At 42.5% G+C, this 19828-nt stretch overlaps 1 protein-coding gene and 1 long non-coding RNA gene across 2 annotated transcripts in view; one reads left to right on the top strand and one right to left on the bottom strand.

The window, feature by feature from the left end:
• Positions 1–1965: 1965 nt before the first annotated feature.
• On the bottom strand, positions 1966–3297 carry LOC308333541 (galanin receptor 2a; the record flags this gene model as incomplete). The annotated part of the gene is made up of 1 exon (XM_080790000.1): positions 1966–3297. One exon carries the CDS (start codon positions 3295–3297, stop codon positions 1966–1968), a length of 1332 nt encoding a protein of 443 aa, XP_080646126.1.
• An 8157-nt stretch (positions 3298–11454) lies between these two features.
• The window catches only part of LOC308333405, a 23467-nt gene continuing 15093 nt past the window's right edge, over positions 11455–19828 (top strand). Inside the window, exon 1 of the long non-coding RNA XR_013965800.1 lies at positions 11455–11556. This is a non-coding gene — a long non-coding RNA (uncharacterized lncRNA). The remainder of the gene's footprint in view (positions 11557–19828) is intronic.

Here is a 19828-nt window from a genome sequence, read left to right as displayed (position 1 = left end):
ATATGTGCTCTGTGTATTGCCATTGTTGCAGTTTTTTTCTTTTCTTTTTTTTGTTTGAACTTGTTTGAACCAAGAAGTTGGTGGTGCTTCACTGTTTTCCTGTCCCAAATTTCTTTCAGCTCAGTATTTTTAATTTACATTACTAGAGGTGTGCCCATTAGGCACTGGCTTACTTGGACCGGTGCAAGTTGGAAATGCATGCCCCACTCAGTTATTATGCCTGTGTCTTTTTATGCCTATATGGAGTTATTTGTCAGGCATGCCCAAATATGGGGTCTATGCGGATGTCAGAACATCACTGTGATGTCAGAACAGGCCAGATGATCCATATAGAAATCTAGGGGTGATCAGGTGTGATCAATTGGCTAATTTGGGCCCTGTCCAGAGCCTAAGCAGAGGCTTTTGTGCTGATTCTGGACAACCCACCGACTTAAGGCTGCATGGACACTGCACTGATATAATGAGAATAATTAAGATATAGTGTAGTGGTAATATGATGGTGGTAATAATGGTATAGCAGTCCATGGTCGTGCACTGTGAGGGGGCCGGGTCCACGGTCACACTTTGGTGGGCTCCGTGGAGGGGCCTGGTCACGGATGGATGGAGATAGATAGATAGAGGACTGTTGTTTTTTTTTTATGTCATCTGAATGTTAAAAAAGCCTTTGACTACTGTAATTACAAGATAGTGTAATCATAAGGCGGATACTTTGACTGCAGCATAGATTAAGGCAAGACATGAGACACAGCATGTCTGGGTGACTCATTCAGTTGCATGCACAAAAATAATTTGATCTGTCCAACATTCGATTGCCTCACCTTTTCCCATCTTTCTTTCTCGCTTCGTTCACATATACAGAAAGATAATTCAATAATATTTTAGTGTATAGCAGTTTGGTTAGTGTTGTGTTCTCTCCTTATATTGCCAAGTATGTCTCAACCGGCCAACCTCTCTGAATAAAGAGTTGGAACCAGAAACTTTCTATCTCTAAACTCTGACGTTGTATGTATAGAAATGTACAATAATAATAATAAATAAAACTGAAAATAGCTGAACTCAAAGCTCACCAGTCGCATTGCATTGCATGCATTCATTATGAGCTTGCAGATCAGCGGTGAGGAGAGACATGACATTTCTCATTTGGAAATGTTTTCATTTGAATGCACTGAGTTACCATGCAGGCTTTATACTGTAGATGTTCATATAATATACTGTAAGGCAGAAACTTGGGGTTAAAGGTGCGCTGTGCGTCACAGTGAGTGCTGTATACTGTAGGTACACCTATACACCTATGGATTAAGGATTAATTGCTTAATTCATTTCGACTGTCATGTTACAATCCAAACCAATTAGAGACAGTACTTAATTATAGTCCCTGCAGTGGGTAATTAGACAATAAACCCATAGGACGTATTTGTTATTTATAGTGTGTTCATCCATTAATCCATATTGTGTCAGCCTCATAGTCTATATGTGGATAATAGGCCAATCAGTCGCTGTCTTGGCGTTTCCCACCCATTACATTTTTAATTAATCACTGCTAGAAATGTATGAAGGAACCTCACAGAAGTCATAATGGTAAGAGATGCAGTCATGATGCGGAGTATTTTATAATTAACTAATTTGTCATACATTTAGGCTACAATCTTAATGACCATTATGGCCGTTTTTACACAAACACTTTTACAAATTAACATTTATTGCACAAAGGTAGGCGTGTGAAGTACATTTTCAACAAATTATGTTGCAAAGTATGAAACAATTAGGCTAAGTTAACTCGACATAAGCACATGCTAACGGTATAGCTTTAATTATTACATTTCTGATTCTGTCGACGGTAAAAAAAAAAAAAAACATAACTTACATTCAGGAGAATAGTAAACATGTTTTTCCTCTTGCCTGTATACTTGCCATGTCACCTAAAACAACTATCATTATTCTGGCAACTGGCACTGTAGGTACATTTCAGTCAAACACAGTTTCACACACAGTCACGGCTGATAAGCTTTTACTTTTAATCAGCCTGCTTCCTACATTGACATAAACGTTGGACGTGCTTGTATTGTCGTTCTCGACGTCGACGTTCTCCGATTGCGCACGGCGGCGAGACATCCTTTTACGCACGGAGCTCTTCACGGACGAGCTGCGGGACAAACTGAAGACGGAGGACAGTTTCCCGCGGTAGCTTTTCCGGAACCTTTTGGCAGACCTGCAGAGGTTTCCCACAAAACAGTAGCACAGTGGGTTAAGTGCGGAGTTGGTGAGACCCAGCCATTGCGCAAAAGGTCTCCCGTGGAGAAGCCACTCGTATCGGGCATGACCCGAGTCAGTTTCATCCCCTGTCTCTGTGTCTAGCGAGTCTGGCATATTAAAGTCTATCCCGATGTCCACAGCATAAAGCGGTAACCAGGACAGCGTAAAAAGCACCACCAGTGCCAGCACCATTATGGCGATCCTTTTGCGTATCCTCACTCGAGACACAACCTGTGCAATTGCACTCCTGCTCGACTCGCCCAGTTTGTCGCCCGTCCCCCACAGCTTCCATCCGGTCAGGAAACAAATAACCAGATTGAACAGCACGGGGAAGCAGTACAGCGAGCAGAAGAGCAAGATGTTATACCCCTGGCGCAGTTTGACTTCGCTCCAGCTCTCCACGCACACGGTCACCATGTGCGCGCCGTCGCTGGGCTCGGGTAGCAGCGAGAAAGTCCGCGTGGTGTTCATGAACAGGAGCGGCAGGCAGAGACCCGACGACACGGCCCACACCAGGCAGATCATGCACAGTATCCGCCGCCCGGTGAAGAAGGAGCGCGCGTGGAGAGGGTTGTGCACGCTGTAGTAGCGGTTCAGGCTGATCACGGCCAGGCTCAGCACGCTGGCGGACACCGAGACCGCTTGGACGAACGGAACGGCGCGGCACAGAACGTCGCCGAACACCCAGGCGCTGTAGACCTGGTGGCCCAGGTTGACGGGCATGCACACGCACACCACCATCATGTCGCACACGGCCAGGTTGACCAGCAGCCGGCGGGTCGCCGACGCCCCGGACAAACGGTTCCTCTTTCGGGTGAGAACCACGAGTGCCATGATGTTCCCTCCGAGCCCCGTGATGAAAGACAGGGTGTACATGACGACCAGCACGATGGTGCCCGGCTCGTGTCCCGAAAACAAGACGTCCACCGCAAAAGGGTTGGTGTTAAAGAAACTCCAGTTGCGGTGGTTTTCGTGGTGAGGTTCCCAAAGTGAGTGGTTCGAAAGCAAATGTCCAAATGGTGGATACAAATGTGTGAGATTCATCTCTTCATGCTCTTGCTGCCTGTCACATTGCTTGCGCTCTGAGAAGTGTCCATTGAGAGGCTGCAGGTGTCGACGCGAAGCAGAGCAATGCGCTCTGGAGTGTGAGCACTGAGCAGTGACGGGGAAGATCTCAGCCACATAGGGGCTGGCAGCCGCTGGCTGCCTGTCCGAGATAGATTAAGTTTTTCAATCCAAGCCTAGAGGCAATTCTATTGTAAAACGGAGGGGAAAAAAATGTTTTGTCCAAGTCCCACTCCTCTTTGTTTGATGTTTTGTACGCAAATCAGTTGGTACGCATTACGCAAATCAGTTGTCCAATCGTCGTTATAGTGACGACTGACGAGTAGAGCACAATTCATACCATGTCTGACCGTCATTTTTTCCCTCTCACTTCTGCATGAAGGTCCAAAGCAGATACACTTCGCATTTTACATACCAAAAGTATAATTCTTATTTTTTTATGATCAGTAGCTTTATTTGGATTTTTTACAAATAAACAGAAAAAACAAACATAAGCAACAATAACAACAACAACAACAACAGCAGAATACATGCATGGACACATTGGACAGTAGACTAGAATTCTAATCAAAGGCCATGATTGTATTGCTTATAATTGTGTAGTCTATTTAATGACTGGAGTTTGATGTTTCCCTATCAGGAACTGTTCACAGGACATTGTACAAGAGAAGACATTTATATTTACTATATTGATATAGGCCTATGTTGCTGTTATAAAGTAAAGGCGGCAGTTGACAAACTTGACACACACCACAATGGCCTATACCTCTGCCAAGCCCTCTGTTGACTGTTGTCTCACATACAATTTAAATTACTATCTCCTAGCAATGTCTAAATGGCTATAAATTAAAGCAAGTTAGTCATTTAATGGCAGTCTTTAAGATGAATAAAACATTACCCATTAAATATTTTGTCATATAAAGGCACAGTCTTTAAGATGAATTAAACATCACCCATTAGCTAGATAGTGAGAGATTGTGTAATGATAATGAATTCTTAATGTTATTCACTCAAAAGTCATCCCCTTTTTATTCCATTCTTGTCAAGAAGCTAATGATAATGATAATCGTCCCACTTCATAATAATTGGCTACATTACAGTATAAAACATGTGCCTTTGTCATACAGTTGCATAGCCCTGGCTTAGAAGGACACAAACACAAGAAATTCCATTTCCCTGGAAATGTTTTCATGAATGCCATATTTTTCCTATAGGCAGACATTTATCCCGTCTTTTTGTGAAGCAAACCATGAAACTAGACCATTGTCCATTGGTAGCCTATCCATGACTAGCTGTTCACCCATTGTGTGTGTGTGTGTGTGTGTGGGGTGTGTGGTGTGTGTGCGTTACTGAACAAACACGCTAAAGCAATGATTATCATCAGAATATAGAGCTATTTGGCTGGGACGAAACCCTACCTTTAGAATGGCTTTTGATCCATCTTTTTAGTAGACAGAAAATGCATTTACAGGTTAGGGTACACGTTTTATCCAGTAGAGAACTCATAGGAATCAGGATAAACAAGTTAAATTTGAAGTAAAAGAAAGGAGCAGAGACAAATTTTAAACTGGAGCACAACATTGAAGCTGATAAGGTACTCTTTTCTGATTGGTTGAAATGCGCAAACCACCTGAAAATGTATTTTCTGTAAAGAGAAATTGTAACAATCTGGAGAGACCCAGCCCTGTTATTGAACAAACACACTATAGCAATGATTATGATCAGAATATAGAGCTTCAACTTTTTAACAAAACTTGTTTTGACCATAACGTATCACTTACCCCTGTGTTTTTTCCCCTCCCACACACATATGGTGATATATTAAATCCCTTCAACACCTACAGTACCCTTTGCAAGGTAACGTATATATATAATTTTTTTCAAAATGTCTATTAGACAATTCAATCTTTGCTGCCATGTGAGATGAGATGAGATGAGATATACTTTATTAATCCCCGAGGGGAAATTGCAGTGTTACAACAGCAAAGTGCATAGAGTTAAAAACTAAAACCTACAAAACTACTGGACAGACAGAAAAACACAAGAAACAGACACAGAGGACATAAACACACAAGACCAGGACCATATGGGTGGGGGGGCAGTTCTTAATGCTTCTGTGTATTGTGTAGTCTGATGGCAGTTGGCATAAAGGACTGTCTGTAGCGTTCCGTGCGCATCAAGGGGAGTGTGAGCCTACTGCTGAAGGTGCTCGTCCTTTCCCGCAGCACACCATGGAAGGGGTGGGAGGGATTTTCCAGCATGGAGTCCAGCTTATCCCCGATCCTCCTCTCCACTACTGACTGTAGGCTCTCCATTCGGAGGCCAACAACAGAACTGGCCTTCTTTATGATTTTGTTGATCCTGTTGAGCTCCCCGGCCTTGATGCCCCCTCCCCAGCATACCACAGCATAGAATAAAATGCTGGCCACAACCGACTGGTAAAACATAACCAGTAGCCTGCTACATACTCCAAAGGACTTGAGCCTCCTCAGGAGGTACAGTCTGCTCTGTCCCTTCTTGTAGACGGCCTCAGTATTGTCTTTCCAGTCCAGGTCCTTGTTCAGCTGGACACCCAGAAATTTGTAGGAGTCCACGATCTCCACCTCCTCTCCCTGGATGGTGATGGGTGCTGGGGTCCTCTTCTTACTCCGCCTAGCGTCGAACACCAGCTCTTTGGTTTTTTTAATGTTCAGCAGCAGGTGGTTTTGTTCCGCCCAGTCGATGAAGTTCTCCACCACTCTCCTGTACTCCTCGTCGTTGTCCTCCGTGATGCAGCCCACAATGGAGGAGTCATCGGAGAATTTCTGGAGGTGGCATGTTGATGTGTTGAAACTGAAGTCCGAGGTGTAATCGGTGAACAAGAAAGGTGAAAGGACGGTTCCCTGGGGTACTCCCGTGCTTCCCGTCACAACTTCCGACTGACAGCCTTGTAGCCGCACATACTGTGGTCTCAGGGTGAGGTAGTTTGTAATCCATTCCACCAGGTTGTGGTCCACATGCATGGCAGCAAGCTTCTCAGCAAGCAGGGGGGGCCGGATGGTGTTCGCACTGGAGAAATCGAAAAACATGATCCTCACCGTGCTCCCCTTTTTCTCCAGATGTGCGTAGGCCCTCTGCAGCATGAAGATGATGGCATCCTCCACACCCACTTTGGCCCGGTAGGCGAACTGTAGAGGGTCCAGGGACTCACTCACCACCGGCCGTAGGTGCTGCAGGACCAGTCTCTCCAGGGTTTTCAACCTCAACCTTCCTCCTGTAGGTGTCTTTTGCCCAGGGCCGGTTCTAGGCATAGGCGAACTAGGCGGTCGCCTAGGGCCTCAACCACTGAGGGGGCCTCGTCACAGGGAGAAGATTTTTTTTTTTCATGTATCCCTTACATGGGCTACTGGCCACATGTGGCCCCCACCTAGCTTCTTAATTTTGATCTCAAAGTGCACCAGATTGAAGCATTTTCATGGCAAATTTACAATTTTTATCCGGCGTGGCAAAGCAGGAGGGGGGGGGGCCTCTGTATAATATGTTGCCTAGGGCCTCAAAAGGCCTAGAACCGGCACTAAGTCTCATGGTCGGGGGGGTAGGACCAAGTCTCATGGGATTTGGGATTTGTTTATAAACATTTTGGTATTTGTTTATAAACATTTGTGATTTGTTTATAAACATTTGGGATTTGTTTATAAACATTTTGGGATTTGTTTATAAACATTTGGGATTTGTTTACAAACATTTGGGATTTGTTTATAAACATTTGGGATTTGTAAGTCTCATGGGGGGGGTAGGACCACTTCCAGTTGACCTGTAGTAAGTCTCATGGTCGGGGGGGTAGGACCAAGTCTCATGGGATTTGTTTATAAACATTTTGGTATTTGTTTATAAACATTTGTGATTTGTTTATAAACATTTGTGATTTGTTTATAAACATTTTGGGATTTGTTTATAAACATTTGGGATTTGTTTACAAACATTTGGGATTTGTTTATAAACATTTGGGATTTGTAAGTCTCATGGGGGGGGGGGTAGGACCACAGCCCTCACTGATCCTCTTTTTCAGCTCTGCTTGCACCCGCTTCAGTTCCGCCCTGTCACCAGCCTTAAAGGCTCTCTTCTTTAGATTAAGAAGGTCCTTTAGGTCTCCAGTGACCCAGGGCTTGTTGTTGGAAAAACAGCGTACGGTTTTGGTGGGTATGACATCATCCACACAAAATTGAATGTAATCCGTAATACAGTCTGTTAATCCATCAATGTCCTCCTCATATGAGTCATAGAATACTCCCCAGTCCGTGGCCTCATAGCATCCTCTCAGCACCTCATTTGCCTCAGGTGACCACTTTCTCACTGTTATAGTGGTCACTGGCAGTTGTTTGACCAAGGGCGTGTATAGGGATGTGAGGTGAACAAGGTTGTGGTCAGATCCACCCAATTTGGGCAGTGCTGTGCATTTATATGCACCCTTCACATTTGCATATAGGAGATCCAGGGCTAGATTTTGAAGGTGCGTTTTACCTATTACAGTAATATGAGCTGGGGGCGTGAGGTATGTCATATTGCAATTTTAAGCATGTTAAGAAGCGCTTTCGACACCCCGTGGAGTGCGCAAAACGGCCTTGAATTAGTCATGGGAGTGTTTAAGGCGTGTTTGAAAGTTACCCAATCAACATGTCCGTACTATTTTCTTTACCAGTCAGCTGATGTCACATACGGAATGCGCACTTTGGGGATCGTTATTATTACATTTCTTCAGGCTGGCACCATAGAAGACATGACATATGACTTTGTCACATTTGGGTTAATTATTCCTATTGCACTGCATGCTGTCACCTTTATGCCTCAAAATAAGTTGTTTCTATTGAGAAACACCAGTAAAATTATATTTTAATTTAAATTATAATTATATTATATTTGAAATGAGTAATGAGTTGAATGCGTGGTGCGTATGCCCGTGATGGTATGGTCTTCGCTCGTAGCATTTTATTGAAGAAGACTTGGATCGAGTGTGATACAGCGTATGAAAGCAAACCTCTCAAGGATTATGGAGATGTTTTTATTTATTTTTAAGGTTGAGAAATGAAATAATTATGGTCGTTTCTAATCTCAACCTTTCAAAAAGAATGGATGCGTCTTTTGCTGGCTGTTGCCATGTCTCATAGAAACAAGTAAATAGGTCTATAAAAAAAATCCCAAAATAAGCGCATATAACAGGGGTCTGTAACCTATTTTAAATGAAGTGCCATGTTTTTATTTTCTAGATAGTGAGTCTGCTATATCCAGATTAATTTTAATGACACCACATTAAAATAAAAAACATATTTTGATTGTCCACAAATATAAAGAAAATTTAAATATTTTCTTGCACATTGTTATAATGATCATTATATATCCGCCTGCAGTCAGAGTTCATAGTTTTAATGAATGAATGTGATTCATTGTGAGCTGGTAGATCTGCTATTTTCAAAAGTAACATTTTAATTACATTTTTGTATTAGCCGTCCTTAAGTTGGGCAAATGCATTAATCTGGGGATCCTTGACATGGGAATGTGCTGTGTGAGGATCACTGGTTTAAACAACATTAGGAGAAACCTTTAGAAACAAGAAAAGCAACCACAACTACCAATATTTACAAGCAACTTTACAGAAAAAGAAGCCGCTTATAATAAACAGACTTGGCAACACTCCAGCAGCGTCCCAGAGCCAAGTGTAAAATCAAACAGTGCTTTAAATTCTTTTTGCGTTTATGAGGTGCCTAGACCCACGTCTAATCGTTATGCGCAGGTCAAGGGGCTTAATAGCAAATTGCGCAAAGCGAAAATAATTAACATATGGACACTCCCACAATGCTAAAATATTCAGCAACGTCGTATTCCATATGTGTGTGCGTTCAACACGGGACGATAAGGCTTTCATAATACGATTGTGCGCAGAGCGAGGCCAATTTATGTATTACCACATGGTAAAACGCACCTTCAAAATCCAGCCCCCAGTGTCCTATCCTCCCTCGTAGTACAGCTCACAAACTGATAGAAGGTGGGCAGGGACCTGGAGAGTGACGCGTGGTTGAAGTCACCTGACACTGCCATGAATGCACTGGGATGTATTGTCTGGGCTCTTGCAATCGCAGAGTGGATGACGTCACACGCTGTTTCCGCGTTCGCAGAGGGCGGAATGTAAACAACAAACACGAGGACGTGTGAGTATTCACGGGGCAAGTAATATGGACGCATACTAACAACCATCAGTTCAATGTCAGGCTGCCAGATACGCTCTTTTACCGTGATGTGCCCCGGATTACACCACTTGCTGTTGATCATCACCGCAAGACCGCCGCCTACGGCCACGGAGTCCGGTACGTCCTTATGCAGCCATGTCTCTGTGAAGATCATCAGGCTACACTCCCGAGTCCCGATATTCCCAGTGTGACTTCGACAGCTCCGCCAACTCTTCCATCCTATGTGGCGCTTTGAGTGACCTCACGTTCCCCATGACAATGGACGGCAGACACGGTCTAAACTTTCGTCTGTTTGTTCGCCGTCTCACGCCCGCTCTGCAGCCCCGAAATCGTCGCATGAGTTCAGCTGGTAAGTTCAACTTCTGCCGTTTGCAGTTCATGTGCGGTTTCCTCAGGGCTACCAGCTGTCGCCTTGTGTATACAGTCATAGTGTGTGTGTCACTATGTCCACAAACAGACAGGTACAAGCTAAAAACTATACTGCAGTGCTATAACATCAAGCTAAAAACAAACATAAAACAGTAAAAACAAGCTAAAACACTAAAACACTGGAGCTGCTGTAACAGGCAGCTACTTCACGCAGCGCCTCCATGTTGCCAGGTTTGGCAAGTGTGTGGGAGCAGGTGAGAGGTGCAGGCTACCAGCAGGCTGCCATCCTCACCTTTCTCACTGTTGTCGGCGATGAATGTACTGTAAGCTGCCTACCACACTGATGTCACTATACTCGCACTTAAAGGAAGTGCTAAAAAGTCTGGTCACTGCACAGACTGAACTGATTTATGTTTTAATAGGGACTGGCTTGGCAAACCTTTTTATGATTTTTTTATTATGCACCCACAATTGTATCATGCAGATTAGTCATATTATGCATTTTATGCTCTTCTCGCTCTATCCTTTGTAACTGCAATGACCAACCAAGGTTTTCACCCATGTTACTTGTAGTTGTAATGTGATGTGACAATGATTGATTTTTCAGCGGGAAGCATAGATGTGGACCAATCTCTGCGAAGCCTGCTCTGAAATCAATGTGGTTATGTTGATGTTTATGCATTTTAGAAGTGGAGACTAAAGCTGAAATTATAAACAAGCTTTCTTTGAATTGTTTGCGAACACTGAAGTAAATAGGACCTAACACAGTCCATCTCCTTCTGTCTGTCTTCACTCTCACATTTCATCCAGATCCACCTCAGTTCCATCTCTACACACCTGTTCCCACTGACATCAGCCCTGTTCCCACTCTCTTCATCTAACCTGTAGTTCCCTTTCCTACACCTACACAGCTGTTCCCACTCCATCCCTGTAGTTCCCTTTCCTACACAGCTGTTCCCACTCCATCCCTGTAGTTCCATTTCCTACACAGCTGTTCCCACTCCATCCCTGTAGTTCCATTTCCTACACAGCTGTTCCCACTCCATCCCCATAGTTCCTTTTCCTACACAGCTGTTCCCACTCCATCCCTGTAGTTCCATTTCCTACACAGCTGTTCCCACTCCATCCCCATAGTTCCTTTTCCTACACAGCTGTTCCCACTCCATCCCCGTAGTTCCTTTTCCTACACAGCTGTTCCCACTCCATCCCTGTAGTTCCATTTCCTACACAGCTGTTCCCACTCCATCCCTGTAGTTCCATTTCCTACACAGCTGTTCCCACTCCATCCCCGTAGTTCCTTTTCCTACACGGCTGTCCCCACTCTCTTCATCTACCCTGTAGTCCGACTCACTATGCTGTAAGCCATATCCCCTCCCCTCTACTCTGTTAAATTAATATTTATTGTGGGGATACTTTTTGTCGCTGTGCACACAGACAATGCATGTATGGGAGTATGGAACCTTCCCCTGGGCCCTGACCATAACAATTGTATTTATTTTCAAGCAAGAGCAATGGCAGCAAGTGCGCCAAAAGCGGAGGAAGCTGAGGAGAACGCTGGCAGAGAGAGGCCTGGGTTGGACCAAGATAGACAGACAGAGTGCCCCCAGTCAGACAGGCACTGTTGGAACTGGGTGTGTCAGAGAAGCAGGTAGGTGCTAATCCATGCTATACTGTATATATTTTGAAATGCCAGTTTCAAAAGTTTAACTGCAGACTGCACTCCCAATTTTCTACGGTAATCTGAATACTCAACTCACTCCCTAGCACTCCTCTGTCCTTGTAAATTCTTGCCACCTTGTTTTGATATGTTTAAATCCAAATCCTATTCTGACCCCTCCGCATATATCTAAATGACGGAGCGGTTGCGCAGCAAAGACCCACCCGGCAGCACTGTTTAATGCAATTTATTTTCAAAACTTGACATGAGACATTCTGCATAAAGAGTACTTATTACTTTTGGTACTTTAAGTACATTTTGAATTCCAGACTAACTTTTTTTTAAACTTTTTCCACCATTTCACCTTACCTAATAATTGTGTGTATTGCCTCAAGGTCACACAGACCTGGATGCACAAAGGTATGTTTGCTATTGTCTTGTAGACTACTAGACCAGACATTGCATTTTATGTACAATATTTGTATTTAAAGTCTTAATTTGCATGAATGTACACAAGGGAGATATTGGTTCATTCATGTCGATATGACACCATTCAATGATTTCAAAATGATACAGTAGGCCTATCTATTTTGCAAAGAAATTAAATCTGTGTGAAACGCATGCATGCCACACACAATAAACTTTTGTCAGATGTGGGGCTCTATTGCTCTATTTTACAGACGGCTTTGTGTCCCAGTGGCATTCACTGTATAGACAGCTGAGTGTCTAGTGGAGACAGCCGAGTGTCAAGTGGTTATGCATGTTAGAGAAAAGACAAGAGGTAAATACACAATGACAGGTGTTCTTTGTATGAAATGTTCAATAGTTTATGCTTGTTTGTGAGATAGTTTACGGAAGTAGTGGCGAGCTTCATGATAATGGTGGGGATAACGATGTTCCCACTGTACGGTGATGGTAGATACTTTTCAAACATCAATTGAGAACAATAACTATAGGCTACCATTTTAAACAGACACAGACAGAACTAGAGAAGTCGAACTTTACCAGCTTTTGCAATGCGGCCTCATTCCTATGAAATCAAGTGGGCACTTGATGTTTGGTTGTAACTGATGTGCTCTTTACACGAGGATGGTGTTCATAAAAAACGGCAAAATAAAGTATCGTTTGCTGCTGTCATTTAGACGAGAACCGTGTCCACAGGAGGTGAAAACGCAACGAAGTGAAAACACCTCCCAGAGTGGAAATCTTTTAGAACGCCGTTTCCTATGGTCTCCATATAAACAGGCAAAACGGTGGATACGCAAAAATTGTGACATCATGGCTTACGTCAGCTCTGGTCGGCTCACCCGTGTCCTACGTTTTTACATGGTGCCATAGGCATGCGTCAGTTGCTAGGGGAAACGAACAACAACAACCATGTCGGATAGTCCGGTTTGCTGGAGGTGTGTGATCAGGACGCGACGTTTGTTTACTTTCTGTGTAGAAGAAGAACGGAAGTAGTTCTACGCATGCGTGACTTATGTCTATGGTGTATATATGCGCTGCGTCACACGGACCCCACAAGGACACGCGCCACCTAGCGACCTGGCATATATATGCATGCACTTTGTAGCGTTTTCATTCAAGTGTGCGTTCTCATGTAAATGGTCCAAAAAAATGAGAACGCAACGGGACTTTGACGTGTTATATGGAGATGGTCGCTGTCTAAAAGAGGCCTAAGATGCCGTTTGAGGTTTCATGTATTCATTACATACCACACTGTCTTTCAGCTCTTCCTCTGCCCCCACTGCCCACTCCAGTTGAAGTTCTTGTCATATTAACTGGTGGGTTTGTGCCTTTATTTGGATTTTTTACAAATAGACAGAAAAAACAAACTCAAGCAACAATATATATAATAATATAAAACAAAGATAGACTAGATTAAAAATAAAAAAAAAAATAAATTTAAATTTAAAATTAGTTTACACGACCAAACACTGCCTGACCATGGATCACATCAAGGACCTGCAACATGACTGAGGAACATGTTCCACTTCGAATCATATTATCTAACTGAGTGATTATTCATCTTAAAAGATGGGTTTGTGCCATTTAAACAGTAAAAATTTGTGCTCTGTGCGACTTCACTGGCGCTCCTGGAGCAACTAGTTGTGCTCAGTTCAAGTTCAGCTCAATCCAATGTTCTTTATGTCATGGAGAGAGGAACGCCTCCAGGTGTTGCTCGGCCTACCCCGTTTCCTCTGGAGACACGACGGGAATATAAAGCACCGTGCTACAAGCTCAGGTGGGTGATGGTGGACACGAAACACTTGGACAGAATTTTAATTCAGACTTGGGCACTGCTAAACTCCATTTGACTTTGAGGTAGAGGCTTTCTTTGGGCATGTTCATGAAGTGACGGAAATGTAATTTATGGGGGCTATTCGTATAACGTGCTATCTTTGGTGAATGGGCTGCTTGTGAGTCACAGTGAGACGGAAGCTCTGGAATCTGGATGTCATGTCCTTGGGGTCCTCCGAGGCTCGATTAATTTCAACTGTCATGTTGCTATCCAAACCAATTAGAGCTATTATACGTTAATTATCTATACTGAGGTCTGAGGCCCTATGGCATACAAATTATTCACTCTCACAGTTACTGTAAATTAACACTATACAGATTTGACTCCGTTCATCCCAGCAGTACTGTTAATCATGATGTCAGCCACTCTGTCTTGCTATTTCTCAATCCATTAAAAAGCTAATCCATCACTGCTAATAGCCCAGCTGAATGAACAGACCATTGCCAGGACCATACAAAGGCGAACGCTGCTCTTGAGAGATTGGCTGTCAAAACACATACGTAGGGGTGAAGACTTTGAACCCACCCTCCATATAAAAAATAAATCACATCAGATAACCTGAACAGTTTATTGAAGATCAAATGTAATGGAGATGTAGAGTAGGCCTACTTTTACAGATTTGGTGTAGAGGGGGAAAAAAGGAGAGGTCCTCCAATCAACAAAGTATATAGGTGATGGTGATGCGATGAATAGCCTCGGGAACTCTGGGTTACTTTAGTAACCTCAGTTTATTAATCAAATGGAGCGATGAGGATGGCGCTCCCCATCGGCGATCCTCTGAGCGGAATGAGATTAAATAAACGCCAGGCGCTTTGGTTTTAAAAGAAGAAAAAAAAAGCCTGGGGGAAGAACCCATGGAAATTTGGTCAAAGAGTGGGAGTGAACCTTGTATTTTCCTAACCAATCAGAGTGCAGAGGTGCGTCAATTCAAATTTGGTGATGTGTATCAACCAACCAGCCAGCATAACGGTTGGTTGAGTCCCAATTTACGATGGTCTTTGTGGTGAGGTTCCCAAAGTTATTAAGTCACATGAACACACTCACAGTTAGCCAAATTTTTGGCAGAGTCTTGTTACTCTAGCTTGTACATATCAGTTGACTGCTGAATACCGGCGCACATTGCGCACAATACGCACTACTAAGTACACACACAATCTTTTTTTCTCCTTCTGTGTGAGGTCTTGCATCTCAAGCAGATGTATTTAAACGCTCATCCTTTATTTACCAAAAGTAGACGGTAGGATTCTAATTGTAGGCTGTAAATATTCATATTTGGTTTTAATGATTTATTTAATGTCTGGACTTTTATGCTTTCCTCTAAGGATCTGTTATTCATTTACAAAGGACATTGTATATTATAGGTCCAGTAACGTTTTTTTACATGAGAAATGTCCAGCTCAATTAGATCTACCCACCAAAAACATTATTATAGGCTACCTTTTCTGAAAATAGTTTTAAGAAAGACGGGACAGACAGACAGACAGACACACACATAGCTGTTAGTTGGAGCGGTTAGGCACCGCTCAAGATTTACCAGAGGGGGCTTGGGAATAGAGGCGGTGACAACCGTGACATTACATAAGATAAACACACTTGGAATGGGAAAAAGAGGGGGGAAATGGAATTGGTAGGGTTTTCTATATTTAACTTTGTAATGCTACTGACATTTGTGCAGTGTGCACAATGACGACACTCTTGTAAACAAAGTATTGGGTTTGAGCTGACAGGCCCTTTTTAATGTCAATCCATCAAATTTTCTATATATATATATAACTTTGTAAGGCTACTGACATTTGTGGCGCACAACACTCTTGAAAACAAAAGTATTGCTTTGTGGGTTTGAGCCGACAAGCCCTTGTTAATGTCAATCAAGTCACCTTAAGTGGCATATGGCAGATGCCAATTTTGTTTTATAAATGATATATTTCTTTAGCTGCATGTCATGTGGTCTACTTGCACAGCCGTTGTGATCTATTGATAGATTGCGATCTACTTTTTGGGCACCCCTGACCTAGATTGTTGACTGGTGTCTCATACTGTGTATAATAACTATCTTCTAGCAATGTTCATATGATTATATAATATAACATTAAATACGTTTGCTGACTGTCATTTAATGACACAATCTCTAATACAATCCCATTGACTACATTAAAACTTAAGTGAGTTTTTAATGGCTTCCACATGGTCACGGAGAGGATGATGGAGAGGCAAATGAGAGCGAGGGAGAGAGAGGCAGTACTTGCAGGCACTTCATGAACATACAGTACTTATTTTTGACAGGCTATGTAATGATGGCCAATGTGTTCCTTAAACTTAATCAGCTAATGAGCTTCATATTGTCACAATGCATTGCATTAAAAGCTGGATGAGTGAGAATTGTCAGGATGTGACAGAAGTTCTCAGAGTTGGTTCGAGTGAGCAGAGAGAATCAATGAGTAGACTCGGTAACATGACGGAGGAACCTGGGGGTTATTATTGACTGAACTGAACTTCAATACACACATTAATCATGCTACCAAGATTGCCTTCTTTCATCTTAGAAACATTGCGCCAATTAGAGGCTCATCTGTCACTATAGACGATGCAAAAACCTTGATCCACGATTATTTTGTACGCTGACTGAGCGAGTTTGACGTGGATCAGACCATCCTCCTAGAAGGAGTTTAAATACGACCTGTGTAAATGGCATGAAATGCACTAAAACGCCACAACAAATAAGAAATGATTGACTTTCACTGGGAACGATCAATTACTATACTCTGGTATGCAACTTGAATTGCGCTGATTTGGCAGAAGTAGGCTTGGGCATTCAGAGCAAGGCAATAATGAGTTTTTAATGAGGTGTTGAGTATACATGGTCCGCAACTCTGCACTATGCCTGAGGCCTCACATTCTCACCCCAAGGCATCAACTGTCCCCACTCCCCTCCCCACTCATCTGATATAATCCTACCACTTTGTCAAAGTGACATCTTGGCATGATAACTTGTTGGTCCACAAGGGGGGGCTACAGTAATTAACACACAGCAGACTACACTTACATTTAGGTTAAAGTGATATTTTCTTTGCTTAACACAAAAGGTTAATGCACAAAATTATTTTCAAGTTGTAAGTTAGCCCATTCAACTCTTAATGGTGTATTTATATAGCGCTTTTATCCAAAGTGCTTTACATTGTTGAGATTGTTTATTACATTCAACCATTCACACATAATCATACACACATTCATACACCGATGGCAGAGGAAACCATGCAAGGCACCAACATGCTCATTGGGAGAAGCAATATGTGTCAGACTTCAGAGTCTTGCTCAAGAACACTTCGACACTAACTCTGGGAGGATTAAACTGGGAACTGGACACTCCCCCCACTACCCCTGAGTCACTGCTGCCCCTTGCTGGTTTCTCCATTAAGACTGATATGAAATCTCCTTTACTGCTTGGTACTGATAATTTGGAGCTAATGTGAGGGCTGCATAGCTGACTGAACCTCTAGTATAAAATGTCCAAATTTCATTCTGACCCCTCCACGAAAAGGCCTCGTTGTCCTGAATCATCTATCATTTATACATTATGGATCAATAGTGTGGACTTAGACAGTTTTTCGTCTGTGGCATTCTCAACCGCAGCTGTGTGATGATGAGGCACTGAGCGTCTATTTTGTGCTCGCAAGTTCATTTGTGGCGTTTTTATCTGCTTGGTGAGAGCTGAAAGTTTTTCAACTCTGGCGGAAGCGCCATAGTGTTTTCAGCTCTGAAAAAAGCCTTCTTCGACCCCCAATTCATTCTTCTTAATCAAACTCAAACCTCATTCCCTTATGACTAGGTCCATCAGGTATAGAATGGAGTCATACAGTTTGAAATGAGGGGCAGGAGCCATGGTGCTAGAGAATGGGCAGAGAAAAATAACTACAGGTTTATTTTTACACTTTGAGTCAAATTAGCACACTAAGGATTTTGCTGTGTACTGGGGAAGTAATATTTCCAAATTACCTTTACTCTGTCGGGGCTGTGATATCAATCTGTATGCATAATGAGACTATTTTGGAATGAACAACTCATATTCTGTAGTACATTTGCATGATTATCTTGACATATTTGAGTTCATCATCTGATGATCCTAGCCCCTGTGTGACCTAGCTAGCTGGTAGCTGTTATTCCCTTTAACATCAAAAAATACATTTCTACAATATCTACATTATTATGCGATTCTTGTTGGCAATCTAAAAAAGTCTAGCAGGGATATTTTCCTCCATAGGCTCAAAATAACACTGGTAAATGGCAAATTTCAATGGATAATGAAATTGCATAATTTACTAACGGCATGCTGTCTCTGTGAATCTGTAAGCATTCAGATTCAGAGTAGCATGTAAACACAGTAGGCCTAATAGTGATCTGGATTTGGTTGTTATAGTGGCCATTATTGGAGAGAGCTACTTCAGGGTAGTTCCTATATGTGCTTATTTGTGTTGGACAAAACAAAGATACAACTACGGGAGCAGCTAAACAGATTTTCTTCCCAATTTCATCACACGGCAGAAGGCAAGAGTAGAACAAAATGTATGGCTAGTAGTTTCTCTGTCTTTGTCTGAGCTCTGTTATCTGTTTATCACCTGTCCTGTCTATCGTCCTGGCCTATCTTCCCTTCTCATGCTGTGGCCCTCAATCCCCTCGTTCCTGTTTTATGGCCTGGGTATAAAGACTCTGCAGGATCTTTCGCTCAACTATCTCTAAATCAGTTCTAAGCATCCATTCAATCCATTAATCTGTTTAATGTCACCTCCACCTCCAAGTAGGCTTTGGATTAAAAAAAGAAAACAATCAAAATGACACACACACACACACACACACACACACACACACACACACACACACACACACACACACACACACACACACACACACACACAAACACACGGAGTCTGAGTGAGTACAATTGTTAACTAATTCAAATCTTGATTAATTTGTTACCATTTGAATCTTGCATTTTTTCCTATTTGACTTATAACCATAGACTGTAAAAAATATGGACAAAGCGTTCCCCGGGTCTAACAACACGTAAAATGAAGCCTGTCAGTCCTTGTATTGTAAGTCGCCATCTTTCTAGATCCGTTTGGGCCCGGCTGGCCCAGACAACGAGGCGGGACTTCCCCCCCTTCTTCTTTGTTGGTTTTTATTTTGACTCGAGTGGGTGGGGGATCCCGTTCATAGACTGTAACGGTAGCCACGCCCCTCAGAACATACGCGACTTTATGGTCATTTATTTAATAAATGGGACCATAATTTTCCCAAAAGAATATTATGACATCAGAAATGAGACTTTAAACTAGTGACTGGAAGCAGAAAGTATTCATGTAATTACAGGTAATACAGTCTAGGTGAAGTTGGGCCCAAATACATGGACTTCTATGGGGCTATGGGTTTTTTTTTGGGCTCAATGACAGCGCCACAACAGGCCATTATATGAACTTTCAGGATGTTCCTTAGTGGCTTCACAAAATATCTGTCTGACTGCCCCCTGCTTATAACCATCATCATCATCATCATCATCATTCACTAAAACTAAACAAAAAACAAAACAAAAAAACCCACAATTACCGGTATATATGGTTTGGTTTTGTGAATTATATTTTTGTGATGTAATGAACACCATTGCCTTGGATGATGGATCCCACGAAGATGGGTGTCAACTAATTCCCTTTTATTAAACAAACAGGCATTTTCTTTGGCTAATGAACCCTACAGTATATCCTGACTGGCAACCCTTTTTAAAGACTGTTGCTATATCAACCATGCTCATTACCATTTTAGGCCTAAACATACTGTACGAGGATGTTTGCATTATATGAATACAAATTCACATGAAGCTGCATTCACATGATGTTACACTTACAGTCTGCAAAATGAATATCAGATTATAGTCACCCAAACGTGAAATAGAACTTTTTTGTGATAAAATTG

Source organism: Protomyctophum bolini (assembly GCF_963924005.1).
Source record: "Protomyctophum bolini genome assembly, chromosome: 18".
NCBI classification, from domain to species: Eukaryota; Metazoa; Chordata; class Actinopteri; order Myctophiformes; family Myctophidae; genus Protomyctophum; species Protomyctophum bolini.
Note: the sequence above shows the minus strand (reverse complement) of the source record. Positions and strands in the feature narration are given on the sequence as shown.